Source organism: Pelobates fuscus, chromosome 1 (assembly GCF_036172605.1).
Source record: "Pelobates fuscus isolate aPelFus1 chromosome 1, aPelFus1.pri, whole genome shotgun sequence".
NCBI lineage: Eukaryota > Metazoa > Chordata > Amphibia > Anura > Pelobatidae > Pelobates > Pelobates fuscus.
In genome coordinates, this window is record NC_086317.1 from 159,566,093 (window position 1) to 159,580,600 (window position 14,508).

The window sequence follows — 14,508 nt, forward strand, 5'->3', positions numbered from 1 at the left end:
TCACTACAGTCAGTGCCTGAGCCTGTCTCCACAACACCACTACGCTCGGTGCCTGAGCTTGTCTCCATAACACCACTACACTCGGTGCCTGAACCATTCTCCATAACGCCACTATACTCGGTACCTGAGCATGTCTCCATGACACCACTACGCTCCGTGCTTGAGCCTGTCTCCATAACACTACACTCGGTGCCTGAGCCTGTCTCCATAACACCACTACACTCTGTACCTGAGGGGGCGGCGGCCAGGCCTTGTGCTTTGTCAGGGGCCCCATAATTTCTGGTGGCGGCCCTGCACAGACCATCTCTTACAGTAGCAAATCAACACACAAATATTGCTATCAAATGTCTATAAGGTCATGGCTGAAACATAAACTAAGAGAAAATGTTGTTGGTCCCTTCTCACCATATCATATTTTTTGGAGCAGCTATAAACACCATGAATTCCTCAGTTCAAATTTCAACAGACAGAATATCCCACACACAGACAAAAATTGGGGAAATAATGACAAAGAAATTAATCACAGAAAGAAACTATATGAGCCTCCTAGGATCTCTCACGTCTATAATAGGTCTGGTGAGATGGGCCCAGTGTAATTTAAGGACCATTAAGCTGAATTTCCTCAACCAATTCAACAAAAAACAGAACAATTGGGACCAATTAATTACGATTCCTCCTCAAGTAAAATCTCATCTATGATGGTAGAGACTGTAACTAAATCTTCAAAAAGGTTTTCCACTTGAAGAACCAAAATGACTAGTGATCACCACAGACGCCAGTTTTCAAGGTTGGGGAGCGCATCTAGGTTTCACTTACACTCAGAGGACTTGTCCCTACAGAAAATTAAGCTTTATTCAAACCTAAGAGCCATCTCAAAATTCTTGAAGGATTTTCTACCCCCATTGAAAAATTATTGGTTATTGATTCATTCAGACAAAGAACTGTAGCAGCTTATGTCTATCATCAAGGCAGTATAAAGAGCAAAAAAAACCTCAAAGAACTGAATCTATGAATGAACTGAAGTTTGTCAAGAGACATCTATCGTGTCTGAAAGCCATTTATCTCCCAGGATTCTAAAATCTTTTGTCAGATTATCTAATAGGACAAACATTCAACAAGGATAATTGAGTCTACACCTGGAGATATTCTATAAGACCACAATATTTTATTCTCTGACTCCAGACCCTTTATCTGCAGGCCAGGTAGCCATGTCCCAGACTTGGGGATTCAATCTGGGTATGTGATCCCCACCTCTAATACCTCGTTTGTTAAAAAAAAATAGGAGCAGGTAAAAGGAAGGTAAGTACTATAATCCCAATTTGACCCAAAAGGCCTTGGTATCCACTACTGTGCAAGACTGCCATCTTCCAACTATGGAGATTACCTCCGAGACAAGATCTTCTAATCCAAGGCCCTGCTCTTCATCCGAATCCATCTCTTTAGAATCTGGGGGATTGGCTTTTTAATGGTCAATTCTATTAAACTAAGGCCATTCAGACAGCCTAGTAGAAATGCTCCTGAAATCCAGGATATCTTTAACATCAGAATGTTATTATAGAGTATGGGAACATTTCAAAAGCTGGTCACAACTAAAATCCTTTGTCCATTTGACATATTAAACAGTCATTAGCAGTCTCGGGCATTGATACACGTATATGGGTTTAAAAAGTAGCATTTTTTTGCAGATGACGTGCTGCTGTTTCTCTCCAATCCAGAAATGTCTTCAGAGATTAATGCAATTGTTGGAGAGATACAGCCTCCTGTCATATTATAAAAATTATATTAAAAAAAAAAAACAAGCACTCCCCATTAGACTACCATCTTAAACCACCCAGACATTGCGGGGTAAGTATACTTTGACTGGAGAAAAAAGTGCATAAAATACTTGGGCATTCAAATGACAAGGCCAGCTACACTTACTAACTAAATCAAAACAACAACTGAAAAAATGGGAAAATTTAGAGATGTCGTGGCTGGGCCTTGTAAACACGGTTAAGATGATGATTTTGCCACATACTGGGTTGGCCCGTCCTTAGCACGCGGTTGAGCCACGGCTCCAGGCTGCAGCTCTCCAATTAGGTGAGTTAGGCTGCCGCCTATGGCCTCGCTAACGCACAATGGGGCAGGCAGACTGTGTCAGGTCCTCGGTCCCTCCCCGAGGATCCAACACCATGAGGGGGCTCGGCGGCTTGCCCGGTATGCCGCCAGGTGCGAGGCCCCTCCAGTCTGCCCTGAGAGGCAGAGAGCCAGCACAGTCTGCAGCTCCGCCGGGTGTGAGCTGCGTACTGTGCAGTGTCTCGAATCTCTGGCCAATCAGAGTGTTGCAACGGGTTACCACGGCAACGCTCTGACTTATGGATATCGCAAGACACTGCACAGTCTGCAGCTCACACCCGGCGGCTGCCTTTCAGGACAGATTGGAGAGACAGCCCACCGCACCACCAGGAAAATAAAATAAAGGTATTTTTAAAATTACAATCCCCTCCCTCACTGTCACCCCCTCCCTCAGTCACTCTGCCACCTGTAACCTGTGTTACCCCCTCCCTCCCTCAGTCACTCTGCCACCTGTCACCCACTTCCTCACTGTATCACCCCCTCCCTCAGTCACTCTGCCATTCCCTCCTTCCGTCACTCTGTCACCCCCCCTCCCTCACTATGTCAACCCCTCCCTCAGGTGACAGAGTGCTAACTCTGCCACCTGTCACCCACTCTTTCACCTGTGTCACCACGTCCGTCACTCAGTCACTCTGTCACCCACTTTGTCAGCCACTTAGTCACTCTGCCACCTGTCACTCACCCCCTCCCTCAGTCACTGTGCTACCTGTCACCCCCTCCCTTACTGTGTCACCCCCAGTCCCTCTACCACCTGTTTATTATCCCTCAATCACTCTGCTACCCCCCCTTACTGTATCACCCCCTCAGTCACTCTGCCACCCACTCTGTCACCCCCTCAGTCACTATGTCACCTGTCACCCACTCCCTGACTGTGTCACCCCCTCTCAGTCACTCTGCCACCCCGTCGCTTACTGTGTCACCCCTCCATCCGTCACTATACCACCTGTCACCCCATCCCTCCAAACTTTAGATTTATTTTATATAAGCTTATTATTTTCAATAATTTTTTTTTTTACCTTTTCTGGTATGCATTTATATTTCTACTTGTAAGGTAAAATACCTTTTACTTCGAATGTTTCAGACTATTTTTGTGCAAACACTTGCAAGATTTATAAATATATTCAAGGAAAAAGGGCACTTTGATTCTTACGTGCCTTACAGATCTCATTCTTGGTTAAGATAAGCATCATCTTGTTGTATGACTGCATAACTTGTGTAATTGTCACTAATTTTCCAAGGAAGTAACACCTTGGCAGCAAGGCTTCTGCAATTTACTAGCGCTTGCCACCAGGGAACAAGTCGGCAAAACTTCTTTGCCTGTTGTAAAAACTGACATTTTTAATAATTCCCAAAATTAGTTTAAGGTGTTATAATCTAAGATGCATATATATACAACTAAAGTTTTGTAATGGCAGTATTCAGGCGTGTTTGCCTTGGGAAGAGTTTTATATGTATATATTATTTCTTCAGATGAAGACTATGGAAGAGCTGCAGCACCACCTACAAAGAAATCTCGTGCATCACCCAGAGAGGTTAAAGAAAAGAAAAGGCCTGTAAAAAATTCACAGGAAGAGAGGTTAGAAAGTAACACGTTTTGAAATTGAGTTAAATTGTATCTGATAACATTCTGGATCTTCATAGTTAAATCTTCATGGTTAAAATCTTCATGGTTAAAAAGCCCATCAATAACATCAGAAGTTATGGGAGCCGGATACAGCCGTCTGTGTTCCTTCACCAGATATATGCGGGAGGTACGTTTAAGCAAATAATAATAAAAAAAAAAGTGCAGCACTAATGGGTAAGCCCTGTGCGTGTTATCTCAATTCTGAGACTTCCTCAGGGGAATGATCGCTAAAAATACAGACCTGCCATATTTGAACCCCGAACAATCCTATTCTGGACCGCCGTCAGCCAATCCGAATATAGTCCCCCATCTGTAAATAATATTCATCCGTCTTTATTTAGCGCCAAAAAAACACTTGCAGGAGTCTCAGAATTGAGATGAAACTTGTAGGGCTTACCCATTAGTGCTTCACTTGATTATTTATTTGTATCAATTAGTTCTTACTTGCCTCACACATACATCTATCTGGTGAAGGAACACATGCTGCTGTATCCAGTTCCCAGAAATTCTGAGGTTATTGATGGGCTTTTAAACTACATACATCTTGTATTTTATTATTGTAATATTTCACCCATGGAGGGTATGGTGTGGCTTGCCATGGCAAACAACTGTTTTTGTTTTTTTATTGCCTGTGTAGTAACTTAGAACTCAAAATTCTAAGCCCTGACACAGAGAAGCATTGTGGACATGTACTCCGCTAATACTTTCACTGGGAACTATAGTGCAAAGCGAGTAAGGCAGAAAACCCTCCTGGCTGCCATATTGACAGCCTGGAGATGTGAGACTAGTGTAAGGCAGTTACTATCTGCTGCAAACAAGCTAACATACTTAAAGTGTGTGGCGTGTTCCTTTTTGACCACTTTATTTTTTTTAAATCCTATTCACATACAGTACACTCTATGGTGCAGTCTGGATATAATTGTCTGCATACCAGCACCATTGCATTTAAATGGTTTTCTTCAGCAGTATTTGATTATAAAAATGCTTTATACAAGTTACAAATATTAGGTGGAATAAATTGTAGATAGTTTCATCTTGAGTAAAAATAACTGTACTTCCCATTTAATTCTTGTTAAAATGTATAGCAGCCCAGTTTTCTTTTACTTTAAAATGGACTTCAATTTCATTTTCAGTGAGGAGTCTGAAAAAGATACAAAGAAAACCAAAAAAGAAGAGGACAACTCTGCAGGTAAGCTTTCATTCTAGTCTTGTACACTTTTTTACTTTTTTTTTTTTTTTATGGACACATGTCCTAGTCTGTATTAGCTTAAGTTCCATGTAATGGTTGTAAGAAAATCAAATGCCTATTGTTTTTTCTATAGAAGACTTAACATTGCTACTGTTATTGAAATCTAGCAAGCATCTTTGTCACTGAGACAAATGTATAACTAGAACAAATATTCCCTTTAAACCGACAAGCTTTGTGAAAATGTGTGCACAAGTATACTTAGTGCTGTGAGTTTAATGCATAATTGACTTAACCTTAAAGGTAGTGTTTTACTGGCAATTTAGATTCTGGGTTCTCCTAAATGTAATAAAAAAAATAAAAAAAAAAGTAATGTAATAAATGGAAACTTTTTCAGCACTGAGACCCACTCTGCCTCCAGTGATATCCCAAAGGCCTTTTGTTTTCTCATCTAATCCTTTTCTAAGATAAACATTGGGGGTGAGCAGAGTCGTAGTAGTTGTTCTGATAACTATAATGTCCCTTTAAGTTAATACATAAATATTCCAGACACCTAGACAATACTGAGGAATAGTAAGTTATGACTAGGAAAACCATCTTGCTGTAATTGTGAAAAAAAATAAAATTTTGTTGAAAATGCAAGAAACATGGGCTGCTACTAACAAGCATTTAACATTTCATTACCTCTATTAAAGTCCTTTTGGTGACCACTGAGACAGAAAAGGCTTTAATATGGAGAATCCTCCATATACATCAGTGTTGTACTCTGATGCATGCGTGAGAGTACAACCAGGGCCGGCCTTAGGGGTGTGCGAGCTGTGCGGCCGCACAGGGCGCCATGGTGCAGGGGGCGCCCTGCGGCTGCATAGCTCACACGGCATGTCTGTTAGCCGCAATGCTAACAAGACATTTGCCTTGGGCGGCATTTTCCAGGGGGCGGCAAAAAAAGCCGCCCCCAATGCCTTGCGGCTAACAGACATGCCTGGCGGTCGGGCGGCGCTGGCGGGCGGCTGGCGAGGGAGCACTTCCTCTGAGCTGTATGCTCAGCTCCCTCGCGCGCCGCAGAGTGAGGCTGGGAGCCGGAATATGACGTCATATTCCGGCTCCCAGCCTCACTCTGCAGCGTGCGAGGGAGCTGAGCATACAGCTCAGAGGAAGTGCTCCCTCGCCAGCCGCCCGCCAGCGCCGCCTGCCCAGCCCAGCAGCCACTGGACCACCAGGGAGGAAGAGACCCCCCCCCCCAGCATTCCCAAAGGTAAGGAGGCTGGGGGGGGGGGCGGGGGGTCTAAATAAATGTTAAAAAATGTGTTAATGTGGGTGAGTGTGTATGTTAGTGTGTGTGTGTGTGTCTGTTAGTGTGTGTGTGTGTGTATGTTAGTGTGTGTGTGTATGTTAGTGTGTGTGTGTGTATGTTAGTGTGTGTGTGTGTATGTTAGTGTGTGTCTGTGTATGTTAGTGTGTGTCTGTTAGTGTGTGTCTGTGTATGTTAGTGTGTGTCTGTTAGTGTGTGTGTGTCTGTTAGTGTGTGTGTGTGTCTGTTAGTGTGTGTGTGTCTGTTAGTGTGTGTGTTTGTCTGTTAGTGTGTGTGTATGTTAGTGTGTGTCTGTTAGTGTGTCTGTGTATGTTAGTGTGTGTCTGTTAGTGTGTGTCTGTGTATGTTAGTGTGTGTCTGTTAGTGTGTTGTCTGTGTATGTTAGTGTGTGTCTGTGAGTGTGTTTGTCTGTTAGTGAGTGTGTGTGTGTGGCTGTCTGCCTGTGTGTGTGTGTGTGTGACTGTCTGCGCGTGTGTGTGTGTGGGAAGGGGTAAGGAGTGGGGGAGGGGGGGCCGGGAAGGGGGGGCGCTGTGAAGATTTTTTGCACAGGGCGCCCAAATGCCTAAGGCCGGCCCTGAGTACAGCACTGATTGGTCCTGTGAAATAAAGCACCAGGAGCTGAAGAGGACACTGTGGAAGAAGATGGCAGCTGCTGTAAAGGACAGGTTTAGATAATGAAGTGTTCTAGCATAGCAAGACCACTTAATGTTATCTCACATATATATTATTATTCTTATTATAGCCAAATTTACCACCCTAACTCCTCCCACAGTTTTTACACTACATAGACAAAAATATACCAAAACGTGCGGATTGTTCCCGATTGGTGTGCCATCACTTTGTGGAACGTTTCGCCGAATGGTTCACGGAATATCGTCGTTCTCAAGGCAAAATTGGTCCCATAGGAATGAATGGCAAAATGTTCAAAGCTAGAGTGGGAGCTGGCAAAAGCTGAAAAATCAGGACATGATTTCTAAACTGCCACCACTCTCTCATTTTCAGGCCCACCTACACAAATCTTATATCAAAACGTTCAGCTATCCCTGCTGCCACTAAAAATGTCCACAGCTAAGCCATAGTTCTGATAGTTTTCACAATATGACCATTTGTTTGCAACTCACGCCGTCCATTGACATTCATTGAAACTCCACTCTGCAAAGCTCACATTTGAAGGGCAATTTCTAAACTGCGACTGTGCCTTCATTGTTAATATCTCAGAGACATACTATACATCAAAATGTAGATCTGGGTCTTGTGATTCTCACAATATAAAGCTCTTCGCTGTAGGATTTATAGTTTTTAAAATACGACCGTTTGAAGATGGCAACCGCCAAAATACTCTGACCTGTGCCAGGCTGCAGCCGCAAGTGATGTCATAGACAGGGCCATTTGTACACCTGCTAATGTTTTTATAAATGTATGGTTTAATGTAACTGTGCAACAACGTTGCAATTAAATGTGCTATATAAATGATAACAGTTACTCCGCCCACTCCAGTTGTAGACTACTGGTGGAGGCAAGAACACTTCACACAATTTCCCCAGAAATTGTAGCTTTTCTAGTTACTCAGTGTTCTTGCATAGCAAGACCACTTACTGTTATCTCACATATATATTATTATTAAGTTTTCTTGCATAGCAAGACCACTTACTGTTATCTCACATATATATTATTATTAAGTGTTCTTGCATAGCAAGACCACTTACTGTTATCTCACATATATATTATTATTAAGTGTTCTTGCATAGCAAGACCACTTACTGTTATCTCACATATATATATTATTAAGTGTTCTTGCAAAGCAAGACCACTTAATGTTATCTCACATATATATTATTAAGTGTTCTTGCATAGCAAGACCACTTACTGTTATCTCACATATATATTATTATTATTAAGTGTTCTTGCATAGCAAGACCACTTACTGTTATCTCACATATATATTATTAAGTGTTCTTGCAAAGCAAGACCACTTAATGTTATCTCACATATATATTATTAAGTGTTCTTGCATAGCAAGACCACTTACTGTTATCTCACATATATATTATTATTATTATTATTATTATTATTATAGCCAAATTTGCCACCCTAACTCCTCCCACAGTTTTTACACTACATAGACAAAAATATACCAAAACGTGCAGATTGTTCCCGATCGGATTGCTATTACTTTGTGGAACGTTTCACCGAATGGTTCTCGGAATATCGTCGTTCTTGTGGCGAAATTTGTCCCATAGGAATGAATGGCAAAGCTAGAGTGGGAGCTGGCAAAAGCTGAAAAATCAGGACATGATTTCTAAACTGCCACCACTCCCTCATTTTCAGGCCCACCTACACAAATCTTATATCAAAACGTTCAGCTATCCCTGCTGCCACTAGAAATGTCAACGGCTAAGCCATAGTCCTGATAGTTTTCACAATATGACCATTTGTTTGCAACTCACGCCTTCCATTGACATTCATTGAAACTCCACTCTGCAAAGCTCACATTTGAAGGGCAATTTCTAAACTGCGACTGTGCCTTCATTGTTAATATCTCAGAGACATACTATACATCAAAATGTAGATCTGGGTCTTGTGATTCTCACAATATAAAGCTCTTCGCTGTAGGATTCATAGTTTTAAAAATATGACCGTTTGAAGATGGCAACCGCAAAAATACTCTGACCTGTGCAAGGCTGCAGCAGCAAGTGATGTCATAGAAAAGCCTTTTACACCTGCTAATGTTTTTATAACTGTATGTTTTAATGTAACTGTGAAGCACTTTGGGCAACAACATTGCAATTAAATGTGCTATATAAATAAATACTAACAGTTACTCCGCCCACTTAGTTGTAGACTACTGGTGGAGGCAAGAACACTTCACACAATTTCCCCAGAAATTGTAGCTTTTCTAGTTATTATTAAGTGTTCTTGCATAGCAAGACCACTTAATGTTATCTCACATATATATTATTCTTATTCTTATTCTTATTATAGCCAAATTTGCCACCCTAACTCCTCCCACAGTTTTTACACTACATAGACAAAAATATACCAAAACGTGCAGATTGTTACCGATCGGATTGCTATTACTTTGTGGAACGTTTCGGCGAATGGTTCTCGGAATATCGTCGTTCTTGTGGTGAAATTTGTCCCATAGGAATGAATGGCAAAGCAAGAGTGGGAGCTGGCAAAAGCTGAAAAATCAGGACATGATTTCTAAACTGCCACCACTCCCTCATTTTCAGGCCCACCTACACAAATCTTATATCAAAACGTTCAGCTATCCATGCTGCCACTAGAAATGCCCACGGCTAAGCCATAGTCCTGATAGTTTTCACAATATGACCATTTGTTTGCAACTCACGCCTTCCATTGACATTCATTGAAACTCCACTCTGCAAAGCTCACATTTGAAGGGCAATTTCTAAACAGCGACTGTGCCTTCATTGTTAATATCTCAGAGACATACTATACATCAAAATGTAGGTCTGGGTCTTGTGATTCTCACAATATAAAGCTCTTCGCTGTAGGATTTATAGTTTTACAAATATGACCGTTTGAAGATGGCAACCGCAAAAATACTCTGACCTGTGCCAGGCTGCAGCAGCAAGTGATGTCATAGACAATGCCTTTTACACCTGCTAATGTTTTTATAACTGTATGTTTTAATGTAACTGTGAAGCACTTTGGGCAACAACATTGCAATTAAATGTGCTATATAAATAAATAATAACAGTTACTCCGCCCACTCCAGTTGTAGACTACTGGTGGAGGCAAGAACACTTCACAATTTCCCCAGAAATTGTAGCTTTTCTAGTTATTATTCTTATTCTTATTCTTATTATAGCCAAATTTGCCACCCTAACTCCTCCCACAGTTTTTACACTACATAGACGAAAATTTACCAAAACGTGCAGATTGTTCCCGATCGGATTGCTATTACTTTGTGGAACGTTTCGCCGAATGGTTCACGGAATATCGTCGTTCTTGTGGCAAAATTTGTCCCATAGGAATGAATGGCAAAGCTAGAGTGGGAGCTGGCAAAATCTGAAAAATCAGGACATGATTTCTAAACTGCCACCACTCCCTCATTTTCAGGCCCACCTACACAAATCTTATATCAAAACGTTCAGCTATCCCTGCTGCCACTAGAAATGTCAACGGCTAAGCCATAGTCCGTATAGTTTTCAAGATATGACCATTTGTTTGCAACTCACGCCGTCCATTGACATTCATTGAAACTCCACTCTGCAAAGCTCACATTTGAAGGGCAGTTTCTAAACTGCGACTGTGCCTTCATTGTTAATATCTCAGAGACATACTATACATCAAAATGTAGGTCTGGGTCTTGTTATTCTCACAATATAAAGCTCTTCACTGTAGGATTTATAGTTTTTAAAATACGACTGTTTGAAGATGGCAACCGCCAAAATACTCTGACCTGTGCCAGGCTGCAGCAGCAAGTGATGTCATAGACAAAGCCATTTGTACACCTGCTAGAGTTTTTATAAATGTATGTTTTAATGTAACTGTGAAGCACTTTGGGCAACAACGTTGCAATTAAATGTGCTATATAAATAAATAATAACAGTTACTCCGCCCACTCCAGTTGTAGACTACTGGTGGAGGCAAGAACACTTCACACAATTTCCCCAGAAATTGTAGCTTTTCTAGTTAAGTGTTCTTGCATAGCAAGACCACTTAATGTTATCTCACATATATATTATTATTATTATTCTTATTATAGCCAAATTTGCCACCCTAACTCCTCCCACAGTTTTTACACTACATAGAGAAAAATTTACCAAAACGTGCAGATTGTTCCCGATCGCGTTGCTATTACTTTGTGGAACATTTCGCTGAATGGTTCTCGGAATATCGTCGTTCTTGTGGCGAAATTTGTCCCATAGGAATGAATGGCAAAGCTAGAGTGGGAGCTGGCAAAAGCTGAAAAATCAGGACATGATTTCTAAACTGCCACCACTCCCTCATTTTCAAGCCCACCTACACAAATCTTATATCAAAACGTTCAGCTATCCCTGCTGCCACTAAAAATGTCCACGGCTAAGCCATAGTCCTGATTGTTTTCGCAATATGACCATTTGTTTGCAACTCACGCAGTCAATTGACATTCATTGAAATGCCACTCTGCAAAGCTCACATTTGAAGGGCAATTTCTAAACTGCGACTGTGCCTTCCTTGTTAATATCTCAGAGACATACTATACATCAAAATGTAGGTCTGGGTCTTGTGATTCTCACAATATAAAGCTCTTCGCTGTAGGATTTATAGTTTTTAAAATACGACCGTTTGAAGATGGCAACCGCAAAAATACTCTGACCTTTGCAAGGCTGCAGCAGCAAGTGATGTCATAGACAAAGCCTTTTTCACACCTGCTAATGTTTTTTATAAATGTATGTTTTAATGTAACTGTGCAACAACGTTGCAATTAAATGTGCTATATAAATGATAACAGTTACTCCGCCCACTCCAGTTGTAGACTACTGGTGGAGGCAAGAACACTTCACACAATTTCCCCAGAAATTGTAGCTTTTCTAGTTATTATTATTATTATTATAGCCAAATTTGCCACCCTAAATCCTCCCACAGTTTTTACACTACATAGACAAAAATATACCAAAACGTGCAGATTGTTCCCGATCGGATTGCTATTACTTTGTGGAACGTTTCGGCGAATGGTTCTCGGAATATCGTCGTTCTTTTGGCGAAATTTGTCCCATAGGAATGAATGGCAAAGCTAGAGTGGGAGCTGGCAAAAGCTGAAAAATCAGGACATGATTTCTAAACTGCCACCACTCCCTCATTTTCAGGCCCACCTATACAAATCTTATTTCAAAACGTTCAGCTATCCCTGCTGCCACTAAAAATGTCCACAGCTAAGCCATAGTCCCAATAGTTTTCACAATATGACCATTTGTTTGCAACTCACGCCGTCCATTGACATTCATTGAAACTCCACTCTGCAAAGCTCACATTTGAAAGGCAATTTCTAAACTGCGACTGTGCCTTCATTGTTAATATTGCAGAGACATACTATACATCGAAATGTAGGTCTTGGTCTTGTGATTCTCACAATATAAAGCTTTTCACTGTAGGATTTATGGTTTTTAAAATACGACAATTTGAAGATGGCAACCGCCAAAATACTCTGACCTGTGCAAGGCTGCAGCAGCAAGTGATGTCATAGACAAAGCCTTTTGTACACCTGCTAGAGTTTTTATAAATGTATGTTTTAATGTAACTGTGAAGCACTTTGGGCAACAACGTTGCAATTAAATGTGCTATATAAATAAATAATAACAGTTACTCCGCCCACTCCAGTTGTAGACTACTGGTGGAGGCAAGAACACTTCACACAATTTCCCCAGAAATTGTAGCTTTTCTAGTTAAGTGTTCTTGCATAGCAAGACCACTTAATGTTATCTCACATATATATTATTAAGTGTTCTTGCATAGCAAGACCACTTAATGTTATCTCACATATATATTATTATTATTATTCTTATTATTCTTATTATAGCCAAATTTGCCACCCTAACTCCTCCCACAGTTTTTACACTACATAGACAAAAATATACCAAAACGTGCAGATTGTTCCCGATCGGATTGCTATTACTTTGCGGAACGTTTCGCCGAATGGTTCACGGAATATCGTCGTTCTTGTGGCGAAATTTGTCCCATAGGAATGAATGGCAAAGCTAGAGTGGGAGCTGGCAAAAGCTGAAAAATCAGGACATGATTTCTAAACTGCCACCACTCCCTCATTTTCAGGCCCACCTACACAAATCTTATATCAAAACGTTCAGCTATCCCTGCTGCCACTAGAAATGTCCACGGCTAAGCCATAGTCCTGATAGTTTTCACAATATGACCATTTGTTTGCAACTCACGCCTTCCATTGACATTCATTGAAACTCCACTCTGCAAAGCTCACATTTGAAGGGCAATTTCTAAACTGCGACTGTGCCTTCATTGTTAATATCTCAGAGACATACTATACATCAAAATGTAGGTCTGGGTCTTGTGATTCTCACAATATAAAGCTCTTCACTGTAGGAATTATAGTTTTTAAAATACGACCGTTTGAAGATGGCAACCGCCAAAATACTCTGACCTGTGCAAGGCTGCAGCAGCAAGTGATGTCATAGACAAAGCCTTTTACACCTGCTAATTTTTGATAACTGTATGTTTTAATGTAACTGTGAAGCACTTTGGGCAACAACATTGCAATTAAATGTGCTATATAAATAAATACTAACAGTTACTCCGCCCACTCTAGTTGTAGACTACTGATGGGGGCAAGAACACTTCACACAATTTCCCCAGAAATTGTAGCTTTTCTAGTTCTTATTATTCTTATTATAGCCAAATTTGCCACCCTAACTCCTCCCACAGTTTTTACACTACATAGACAGAAATATACCGAAACGTGCGGATTGTTCCCGATCGGATTGCTATTACTTTGTGGAACGTTTCGGCGAATGGTTCATGGAATATCGTCGTTCTTGTGGCGAAATTTGTCCCATAGGAATGAATGGCAAAGCTAGAGTGGGAGCTGGCAAAAGCTGAAAAATCAGGACATGATTTCTAAACTGCCACCACTCCCTCATTTTCAGGCCCACCTACACAAATCTTATATCAAAATGTTCAGCTATCCCTGCTGCCACTAAAAATGTCAACAGCTAAGCCATAGTCCTTATAGTTTTCACAATATGACCATTTGTTTGCAACTCACGCAGTCCATTGACATTCATTGAAACTCCACTCTGCAAAGCTCACATTTGAAGGGCAATTTCTAAACTGCGACTGTGCCTTCATTGTTAATATCTCAGAGACATACTATACACCAAAATGTAGGTCTGGGTCTTGTGATTCTCACAATATAAAGCTCTTCACTGTAGGATTTATAGTTTTTAAAATACGACCATTTGAAGATGGCAACCGCAAAAATACTCTGACCTGTGCAAGGCTGCAGCAGCACGTGATGTCATAGACAGGGACTTTTGCACCTGCTAATGTTTTTATAACTGTATGTTTTAATGTAACTGTGAAGCACTTTGGGCAACAACGTTGCAATTAAATGTGCTATATAAATAAATAATAACAGTTACTCCGCCCATTCCAGTTATAGACTACTGGTGGAGGCAAGAACACTTCACACAATTTCCCCAGAAATTGTAGCTTTTCTAGTTATTATTATTATTATTATAGCCAAATTTGCCACCCTAACTCCTCCCACAGTTTTTACACTACATAGAGAAA

General features: G+C 40.9%; 1 protein-coding gene across 1 annotated transcript in view; it reads left to right on the plus strand.

Annotated features, from left to right (window-relative positions):
* Nucleotides 1-14,508, plus strand: part of NUCKS1 (nuclear casein kinase and cyclin dependent kinase substrate 1) — a 216,952-nt gene that overhangs the window by 18,529 nt on the left and 183,915 nt on the right. Inside the window, exons 8-9 of the mRNA XM_063451308.1 lie at nt 3,586-3,691; nt 4,873-4,928. Coding sequence (XP_063307378.1) covers nt 3,586-3,691; nt 4,873-4,928 — 162 coding nt within the window. The remainder of the gene's footprint in view (nt 1-3,585; nt 3,692-4,872; nt 4,929-14,508) is intronic.